Below are 11,136 nucleotides of genomic sequence, written 5' to 3'. Positions count from 1 at the left end.
CTACGAGACAGGAAACTGTGTCACGCACAACTCCAAATACGGTAAAATTGAAACCGACCAAATGTTTGTGACGTTATATCACGCTGTGTTTAGCAGTAACATAGCAACTGGTTGGGGAATAACAAAGTCATGTATTATAGTCATGTTGTCATTAATTATACCCTGTAAACTCTCCACTCTGCATATGGCAAAGCTTAATATAATTTGTGATGAAAGGGAACTGTGATCTCAATTTGGCATAGCCGTTCTTCCATATAGGAGGAGTATACACAGTACATACATTCATACATATAGCTACATATACATAATATACATACGCAGCACTTACGTACATACATACATACACACATACATATATACATACATACATACATATATACATACATACATACATATATACATACATACATACATACATACAAAAAAAAGACACAAACTTAAGTTTTTAAGATCAATCTTTATAGCTTTAATCTTCTCAATCTTTATAACTTGCTCTCAACAAATGAACTGTCAAACTACATGATTGTCCAACAAGCAAATGGCCACAAACAAAATTGATTAATATTAGTAGCTAACAAGAGATCAAAGCTTTTTAAAGCATAAAGAATACTTTACAAGCTAGGTGATACTCTTGATATAGATTATTATGTTCAATACTATCTGGCATGTAGCTCAGCAGGTTACTATGTTACTTAGGCTGAATGCCAATGTTTAGCCATTGAATTTCTGAGAAAAACTATAGCATAGGTTGCTAGTACACACAAGTCGAGTTGGCCACCTTAACTACTTCTAAGCTACCAGATCACATTAAAAAAATTTAGTTGTGGTTAAATGCATCTCCACTACAATCAATCCTTCCAATGATAATTCATACTGATGAAATGTGTGGGTGATGGCTAATTTGTAAAACAATGGATGCAGCATGGACAATGATCCAATGGAATTAGCAACCTTAGATCTACCCTAACATGTACCATGTTTCTCTTTCAACAGCAAATTTACTTGATTGCACCAGTGCAACCACAATTTAAATAGTCAGGATTCTGGCCAATATTCAACATGTAGAGAAAGCCTTGCATGTGTGTGTGCTAATAAGTCTTTTCAACCTGCACAAACACATGAAAACCTTGCTGGCTAAAATTTATCAAATTTCAACACCATCACACAGTGTGTAATATGAGTGTCTTTTGTGGCTTGCAGCAGGCGCTCTTGTTAAATGAGAACACAATCATATACCCTTGATACACTAGACCCAGTCTGTTTACCAAACCTGGAATGCAGACAATACAATCACCCCTCATAACAAGCACCAAATTTAGGAGACTTGTAAAAGCAATGTTGACAATGCATGTATGGAATAGACTATGTTTATCCTGTGTAACTGTCTGGTTATAATTTGTACATTTTATATAAAATCATTATTTCAATATTTGGTGAAATGATTTGAGCACTGATTAGTTTACAATAAATACTAAGTATTGATCAAATTACAGAGGGTTTTTCTGTCTCCCGACAAAGATTGAGAATTGAATTATCAATTTGATTGATCATAAATATCCAACTAGTTTGCAGCAAACATCACTCTTCTACAGTGTAGACAGTAGTTGTATTAGCCACTGGCAAATAATTCCCTAACAGTAACTGTTGAGCTGAGAAAAGAAACACTATGACTTTACATAATTGACCTGATTGCACTGACCTTTGTGCAACTCCTGTTCTTGTATCATTAAATCAATTTGATCCAGGAAATCAAGGTGGTTGTCTGCTTGTTGTATTCCAGGGTTTTCAGCAGGTTTTACTTTCTTGTTTGTAGCACAGCTTTCGCAGTGAAGTGGAGAGTTCCTTCCATATTCTGTCACGGGTGATTTGCAGTAGCCCCTAATTGCCCCACCGTGATGTGAATTACGCACTCTCTTCCATATATGATGATCTGGCACCATGGATATTACCTAGAGATAAAGACACCAGGTGATCAACCACTACATAACAGTTCAAAGAATATAAAATTCATCACACAATACCTAGAAACTGTTTGATAGTACACAGCGACTATTTCATAGAATAAAATTGAAAATTCATTGAACAACATATTATCCACATGGTCCATACACATATCGAATTTCATAGCAACCAAAACACTGTGCTGCATCAGATAACAATGAATAAAAGTTTATTTTAATAATATTAGCTGCAAATAAGTTATGAAAACATTGTACATGTTCCCATCATGAGAAGAGGTTGTGAAAAAGGTTATATCATTAAAATAGATTAGCCAGCAAATGACTTAATTCTGGTTAACAAAGTTCTCAACAATCACATATCAGCTGATTCTTTACACAACACCTGTTAATAATCCTGACCTCTTCACAAGTCTTCCTGCTAACAACCCCTCTGTAATTCATTTTCTTCCATAGCTGGTCTCTCTCTACTAGAAACTTTGGGAATAGTTGTCTCCAGCCTTTACCAAGTGCCCATGGAAAGATTTCATATTTCTCATCTTCTTCGTCTTCTTCCATATCATTAGCAAGATACCTAAATGACAAATAAATTAATGTGCCCTTTTATTGCTTTCCAAGCTTACAGAGCTAAAAAGAAATTTTTCTTATTGTACTGATCTGGAGGTAATGCTGCTCGTCTGAAGTACACATACGCCATAGCCAACATGTACTGTAATTATAAGTCATTTAACCATATAATCGGTTAAATACAACAACTACTAACTCTGTCAGCGATTTTCGCACAACTATCAATCCATAAAAAGTCCTGTATTGTGTCATCCTCTGCAACAAACACATATTCAATATCACATCAAATTACACAACATAACCCATCGTGAACATTAGTACAGTTATCAGAGCTGTAACTCTGTACATTACTGTATTACTGGCCTGAATAGAGTTCATGTCGACAAACAAAATAGCCACTAACGAGCTGTAATTGTGACCCCCTTGCAAGACACATACAAATAACTTCACCATAATCGTTATATCATTCACTTATTAACATCCCACAATATATAACTATCAATATTTATCACTGGATCCAAAATATTCTATTTTATTAAAATGTAAGGAATTCCTTGTGTTGTGTTAAATTCATGCTATTAACTAGTTGAGCCATGTCCAAGCAAAGGAATTATAAACTACATACCACTACATGTTCAGGTGTACGGGTGTCTAGGACTGTTGGCTCCAGCTAATGTGGATCCCACATAGGTCAAAACAACCAAAAGGGCTAACCAAATAATTTAAGAAAATTCATGAGGTGACGCAGTTGTTTCTGTTCCGTGACGTATCGGCCATTATCACTCCAATAGGAACTTTGAGAAAGCCAGTTAAAGTACCCCGGATATAGCCTGCAGGAAAACACGTGAACAATTAAATATGGCGTCGCGTTTCCTTCGTGGAAGCCTTCTCACTTGTATAAACCACTTCCAGCGTTGTTGTTACCGCTTCCTGACCAAGTTAGGTAAAGTACTCTTTTCTCCGCGGTTTCCTCGTCCTCCGTCCTGCTCCGTTTTACTGGGTATCTTCTGACACGTTCCGAGAAAGTCTCCGTTAGAACAGCCATTATTAAGCTCATGAGGCTACTTCTAACGAGCAAGCACTGGAAGGATGAGCTAAGCTGGCGCAACAGCTGTCTCAGGGGGCGGGACATGAAGTCTGGATCCCGCCGCTTATTAATCCCCCCACCTGCGGACCCTCGGACACACGCATGCGTGTTAACTGCCAGTAGCTTTTTAAAAAAAAAAAATCAAATTCCATTTATTTGCACTTTTGTTAAAATATTAATAACATCATCAACATTAATAGTTAGTGGTGACCCAGAAGGTATATGATAATCTATATAATTCCTGCCAGTTAGTGCACACAACATTTTAAAGGTGGGATTTGATAGCTGTTCTGTGGGAACAAGCTCAAACAACAATGCATTATCTCGCAGCCACCAGGAATGTAGCAATCCAGCCCCATGTACCCCAATGAGAATATCTGTCCCTTGAGCTACTGCAATTTGCTGACATAATGTAAGGTCCTCCGGATAAATAACTGTTACATTAACTGCATGAAACTTTGCTTTAATTTGTGATACCATTTCATCTCCATTGCTCAAAACACGTTCAAATCTGCTAGGGTCATCTTTAGGAGTACGTTTGTATGGTTTTCTGAGAATAACAATAATGTTTTTTGGAGACCGATAACTGCTGATTGGCTGTGAATCATCAATTGAACAAACCTTCAAAACATGAGATCTAAATGTTTGAAATTCTGTCTCCGATCTCCCTCTTCCATGACAGTTCAAACATGGAGATAAAAGGTCAGACTCTCCTTTGCACTTAAAGAATAAACTTGCATAACAGCTTGGTACAAGGACAAGACGTCTGAAGCAAACAGGCTTGTCTGACATGTTTTGTAACACTGTGACATTAGGAAACAGTCTTTGCTCAAACTCTGCAAAGCGACATTTGAATGTGTTGACTGGCATACGAATTATTTGAAGTGATGTCGGAGAACCTTCATCGACTATACTCTTGAACAAATTGTACCATGAAAGAAACTCAAAATAAATATGTGCGTCAATTCCTCGGAATAAAAATGTTGTTTCATTAATCCATGAATGGCAATCTTCTGGTTTACGGCTAACACTGGAATGCATCACAGCATCTTCAATCATCAGTTTAACATGGTCTCGTTGTTCCGTTGTTTGACTTAAACCATCCATACTTGCCTTGTTGCAGGCAGATGGGTGGGAATGAGACTTGCTAGCATTTAGTATTGTAATAGCATTTGAGCCAATGATTTTTTGTGTTGTCATTGCACTATAAAGCAGCTGGGGTTTCACTAAGGCGTTGTCTATGCTGCACTGGACCATTTTCTTAGAATATTGGCTGCCGTAACAATTTACGGAGCTCTTAGTTCCGTTATTTACACACACGGGAACTGGTTGTTGAAATGTTTTGTGCAAGAATTCGTCACAGAACGAACCTTTATCCCACACCAACGCCTTTGTGTTATTTACTGCAATCTCCTTTAGCTTGTCACCGAGCTGTGGGCTCTTTTCTCCGTTCAACAGTTTGGGATGAAAACGTGTCAGGCTCGAGTGAACAGACGTATCTTCTACTAGTATATGTGATTGGCCCCCATAATTCCAGAACACCACCAAAGCAACACTGCCTAAACATCCAGCAATTATTAACAGTCCGAAATATTTTGCAAGTGAAGGTAATGCCATACAGACACAACAAATAACTTTCAATTATGGGTTTTAATTATCAGTAAATGTTTATCAGCACTGTATCTTTTGCAGCAGGAAAGAGACCAATGATATTGGGTGATTTATCTATGTAGCTACATTTCAGTAGCCATTTGCAGCCTGGGCAGACTTCAGTGATGTACTACAGTCTCTGAACCTACAGTACACACTAAAACATTCAGTCGGCTTGCTATGCTACTCGTGTAGTTGTTAGATATTCCAGTCCATGGCGTGAGACATGAAAGTTGATGGCATTTTTCTTTCTCAGTTAGCTCAACTAGCCGTCAGGCAGCTGGGTAGGTCCGGCAGTGCCCAATCAACATCAGGTTCCCGTTTACAACTGGGTAGCAATGTGAGTAAAGTTTCTCACTCAAGGCAACACCACAACGTAGTAAACTGAAGCATTGTCATGGTGGTGAACAGTGTTGTGACCTTGACTGGCACAGGATGAGTTTACAAGATGTCATGGACACCTTTTCCATATATGTAACAGGGAATGTTCTTTGTTGACAAGTGATTAACAAATTGTTCACAATATTCTTTGACCGTTTTACAAGTGTTGGACAAGCTAGGGAGGATCAAATTTAAAACAGCTCATCAAACTGAAAAAACTCCTTTGAAAGTTTGAAGCCACATTGCATTGTGGTATACCAGTTAATGACTGCTGTACGTGGTTAAGGGTGCATGTTTACCATCGTCTGTATTGCTATCCAACTAGAGGCTTATGAAAAGAAGCCCGCCCGTGTAGATGATGGCAGCTGATAATGTAGCACTGCATTCAGTGGGTGGTATTGATATCATTTATAAATATTGCACTGTGTTACTAAATACCCACTAAATATGTATAAGCTTCCATTACATCAATAGTCTCACTGTAGACTAGGCAGTGCTTACTCTTCAAGTGGGAAAACAAATTGGAGGCATTAACCAACAAACTCTTTAGACAGAGGTAACAAATAGCACTCTCATATTTGACTGGTCTCCCATTAGTACCTTGCTAGTAGTCCCATGTAATGATCTTTGCTCCACTCTTGCTATCAAGTTCTGCTACAATACTGTTTAAATAATTTGAAAACCAGTATTCTCGGTATGTGGTATTACTAAATGTAAATATTTAGTAATTCGGTTTTAGAAAATATTGCACAACTAAAAATCGGTATATTGCCCACCCCTAATTCAACCAGTTTACATCTTTGATATTATTTTCAACTAATGAAAACCTTTGATTTTACTGTGATGTGTTCAATAAACTGTTTAATAATCTAATGTGGTCACCTCTGGACTGAGTGATACGATGAGGATGAAGTCTTTGAATAACCAATACTCTAATAGAACATACACTTGCAATTTATTGAGCGGCTGGTACAGCAATCAGTCTGACAAGCACATAACATAATATAACCATTTTTTTCAGTACCACATGCACAAGGACATACATGTGTGCGTGTGTATGTATGTGTGCGTGTGTATGCATGTGTGCGTGTGTATGCATACATGCATGTGTGTGTCAGCTTGGTAATCGAAGGGTTCCAAGTTCAATGCTTGGTTATGCCAAATTGGTGGTGTTGATGTTTCCTTATGCAAGAAACTTGCTTCAGTCTACCCGGCTGTTTAAATAGGGACCTGGTATCAACTGAGGAAGCAGCTCACCCAGCTGTAACATCAATGGGTACCTGGTATTAACTGGGAAAGCAAATGCCAACTATCCATGTCTCACACAGGGGGTAAAGGTCCAGGTGGGTGCCCACACCTTCACTTGTGGGGGACATGGTACAGCCTCCTGCGGGTTACTAGTCCTGCCTCAGGAGGATTTGCCTGTGTTGACTCCTAGAACCTGAGTAATGCACAGGTGTCCCAGTGCCGGTTCACTGGGTAGGCGTGACCATGCCTGAAGGCCTTGCTTTTTGTGTGTGTGTACAATTAAGACACACCTCTTGCATGGATTGAAAATAGCTATACCCTTATTTTTGCATATTGCCTTATATCTCCTACAACAGTAGGTACCACATACATTAAATCACGCAGGTCATGAAATTTTCAGCACCTATATTCTAGTACACAATTGATACCAACCAGTTGACTATACATAATAATCCAATTAGACTGGATTAAGGTGTAATTTTTGCTATAATATACTGTGACAGATTTATTAGCAATATTTCACTAGATAGCTCAACATTCAGCCCCAAGTTAGAGAAAATGGAAAAGAAAAACAATTATACTATATAGGTTATTCATAGCCACATGATAAGAATATGTATAGCATGTGTATGGTCAGGTACATCTTATATTTTAGAACTTAATTAGCTTTTCTAAGAGCTATTATTATGCTTTGTGAAAGCATCTTAGCTACATAGGTCTTTATATGGAAATTTATAACTTGTTCTGACAGATTACTGGTTATTTTTTCTGTACATTTTACATAACATTTGGTTCATATAAGGATGTAGATGGTGAGGTTGAAAGGCACGTCCGTCTTTCTGGGTTTGCCACTGAGTTGCTGAACCAGTGCTGGGTATATTATACAGAATCAGGTCTCTATTTCATCGACCCAGTCAAGCACTAAATGGTCGATGTTGTCATAGTGTATTATTTACATAGTGTAACCATTCTACCTTACCCAACTTGAAGGTATGGACTGTTAGGGAAAATTTTTAGTGAAAATGACATGTAACAATTGAGGTGAACAGTGTTGTGATCTCAAACAGGATGACAAACACCTTTTCCAAATGGCAAATACTGCAACACATTGTATGACAAGTGATTAACAAATTGTTCACAATGTTATTTTACAAGTGTTGGACAAGCCACAGAAAATTGAATTTAAATAAAGAAAAATCAACTGATAAGAACATCTTTTATCTGGTTTTGTTTGGTGTAGTATTAGTGACAGTATATATTTTGGTAGATACAGTGTAATTTTTTGTGTGGGTGAAGCCAGGTGTTGAAATTATAATGAGTTGTATGGTGTAGTATTTGTGTCAAAATATACGGTATATTTTTATAGTATAAAGTTTACATATTTATTTATTTATATACTTATTTATATATTTTATTTATATATATATATATATTATAGTAACCAAAACCAAGTCATGTATGCTTAATGATGATAAGAGAGGAAGGAATTTATTCTGCACAGTCAATGATACAAGCCTGGAATTACAATAAATTACATGGGATGACTGCAGGTTGTTGCCTGCAACCTTAGCAAAAGTGACGGTGTGATTCTTAGATAAACTTTTATTAACAACAGATAGCATAACATCGCAAACAGCCTCAGAGACATCTTGAGAATCAGGGGACAAAAGGGAATGTTGTAATTCTGCAGAATAATAGCCAAAATGTACCAACAACTTTATATAGCTTTACAGCTGAGACTCCAGGTTCTACAGCCTGCAGTGTAAAGATATTAAGTGCGTTTGAAAAAGTGCAGAAAAAATTAAAAAATCAATGACCCTACGAGAATAGCCTGCCATCTAATTTACCCTTGAATGCTTACAGGAGTCTGCCAGGTCATCAGGATGTTTTCTCCTTGTTTATTTCAGGTATCTATGTCCACAGGAACTCTGGAGAGTGACTTATATTCTCAAAGTACTTCTTGTGGAACCAAAACATTACTTTAATTGTATTGCTCTACAGAACAAGTGCTGAAGGTCTATAGGACTCCTGGTCATATAGCCTGTGTAAACTTTGTGTGGACTACATAAAGAATAGGGAGATTAAGTAAACTAGAATAATACTCTAATAGAACAGTCAATTACTGCAAGGATGTAATTTAAAGATTAGTGTAAGATTAAAAAATTCCACAACTTTGCATCTATCTATATTAACTTTAACAACTCCTAGAAAATGTGTGAAATGTCTTGCAAGTGAAATTTAGCCATACGGCATTGAACCAATTCAAGTTTCTGAATGCGTTGTGATGTGTGTAGGGCCCACACAGTGGATCAGTATTCTAGAGTGGAGCAAACTTAAGACTTGCAACATTTTATCTTAACTGATGGAGGACAATGTTTTAGATTCCTTTGCAAAAAGCTCTGACATTTTTTGCCTTGTGAATAATGTAGGTGACATGATTAGACCAAGTAAGATAATTATCACTCCAAGGTATTAAATAATTATTTTGATGGATGATACATGTTGGTGACTGTTTAAGCTGTAATGTGTCAAATGATCAGTGAGCATGCAGTGGCAGCAGCAGTAGGCTAGCAGCAGAAAGATGCTTGTGATAGCAACACTCATACATGCTTGCGTTAGTGACATGATCCACTGGAACACAATAACAGCTGAGCACTATACTAAGCAGCTACTTGAATTGGCTGCGTAGTTGTATATATAATCAATATAACTGCACAAAATATCCTTTATGGTTTTTATAGCTACAAATCCTGCACCTACAAACAGAATTCAAACCTACACAACAAAAACACTATTATTATTTTCAGTATGTTGGTTACTTAGTTCTAGTATATGTATATATATATATATTGAATATAAGGTCCTTGATTGCTAGACGCATACTAAAAACTGGTACCACCTTATTAGTAGGTTAAGTGTATTTTGAATTTGGTTAGTAGACTATTAATAGCAAGAATTGCTAGCTATATCCTAAATTTTACCATGTTGTTTAATTATATTTTTTTTACACTTAAGGCTAGAATGAATACCTGAAATAAGTATACCAATTGCTAGAAATAAGAACCACTTTTCTAAGTGTTAAATCATAACTTGGTCCATTTAAATATAATACTACAATTCTTGAATATAGCTAGTGAACACCCTAAAAACAAGTAAGTACGTAGATAGTTTGAACTAACAACTACTAATTCTTAGAATGTTGAGTGAAACTAATCCCACAATAGAATGTTACCCTTGCTGACCAAGGTTTTAAATACATTTTACAAACACTGTAAGCTGGTTAACATATTTACTGTATACATATATAGATGAAAATCACATTAATTATACAACAATATACATAATTAATTGCATTCTTAAAATACCACAATATAAGAGTACTGCAGTACTAGTTTCTAGCATTAGGTTGCTTAATCCTTAATCTAAGAGGGTCTCAGCTTAAATCAAGTAGCTAATGTGAATGTCCAGGCTATAGCTAGCATTGCAGTCTGAGACTTTGCTCTAACTTTAAAACATTTCTTGTAAATTTAAGAAGATACCCTCTAAAAATTAGACATGTTCATTCTCACCACAGTGATCTTTGGTTACTTCTAAATTTAAGAGTATTATATACTGAAATTTAGTTCTGTTTCTTCAAATTAGAAAGTTTCATTCTTACCACAGTGAATGCCTATTCACTCTAACTTTAAGAAAATTATAGTACTTCTATATTTGCTGTGTATATACCGAACAAAGAATAGAAAAAGAAAACTGTAGTATTTCATCAACTGAAGCTGCATGCATGGAGCATGACCCCATAAAGAACTGAGAAGGAAAAGAACCTATGATTTACAAGATGGCATGCAGAGTAGCTACTGTAAGTATGGAAACCAAAGACAAACAGTGCAAATACACCGTCGTATACAAGAATAATTCACACACAGCTGCCATGCATATTATTCTCCATAGTACATGCAGTGGTGATTCTAGACCTGACCTAATGGGGGAGGGCAAGTAGGGAACAGCATAACTATTGCTGTATGACTGTAGAATTTGAGGGGGTCTAGGGGTGCAACCCCAAGAAGCTATAGGATTTTTGCAATTTGAAGGCTTGAAAACAGCCTAAAATTTATGTTAAAAACATGAAAAATGCTAAAAATAACAATGCCAATCTATACTGCAAATTTTCCTCAAGATTGTTAAGAAGTTATTTTTCAGCAGGGGGGCCATGTGCCCTCCTTAGAATCGTCTATGAGTATACATGTG

At 36.6% G+C, this 11,136-nt stretch overlaps 2 protein-coding genes across 2 annotated transcripts; both read right to left on the bottom strand.

Moving 5' to 3' along the window:
• Nucleotides 1-1,350: 1,350 nt before the first annotated feature.
• Nucleotides 1,351-3,715, bottom strand: LOC136268964 (speedy protein A-like). Its single transcript, XM_066064440.1, has 7 exons — nt 3,419-3,715; nt 3,240-3,355; nt 2,722-2,780; nt 2,582-2,667; nt 2,361-2,532; nt 1,700-1,949; nt 1,351-1,649 (listed from the first exon to the last, which is right to left on the bottom strand). Exons 1-7 carry the CDS (start codon nt 3,655-3,657, stop codon nt 1,579-1,581), a joined length of 993 nt encoding a protein of 330 aa, XP_065920512.1. The 5' UTR covers nt 3,658-3,715; the 3' UTR covers nt 1,351-1,578.
• A 35-nt stretch (nt 3,716-3,750) lies between these two features.
• Nucleotides 3,751-5,247, bottom strand: LOC136268962 (uncharacterized). Its single transcript, XM_066064439.1, has one exon. The coding sequence runs from the start codon at nt 5,227-5,229 to the stop codon at nt 3,754-3,756; it is 1,476 nt and encodes a 491-aa protein (XP_065920511.1). The 5' UTR covers nt 5,230-5,247; the 3' UTR covers nt 3,751-3,753.
• Nucleotides 5,248-11,136: the final 5,889 nt, after the last annotated feature.

This window comes from Dysidea avara, chromosome 10, assembly GCF_963678975.1.
Source record: "Dysidea avara chromosome 10, odDysAvar1.4, whole genome shotgun sequence".
Taxonomy (NCBI): Eukaryota; Metazoa; Porifera; class Demospongiae; order Dictyoceratida; family Dysideidae; genus Dysidea; species Dysidea avara.
The sequence above is the reverse complement of the archived record's forward strand: the minus strand, read 5'-3'. Positions and strand labels throughout refer to the sequence as shown.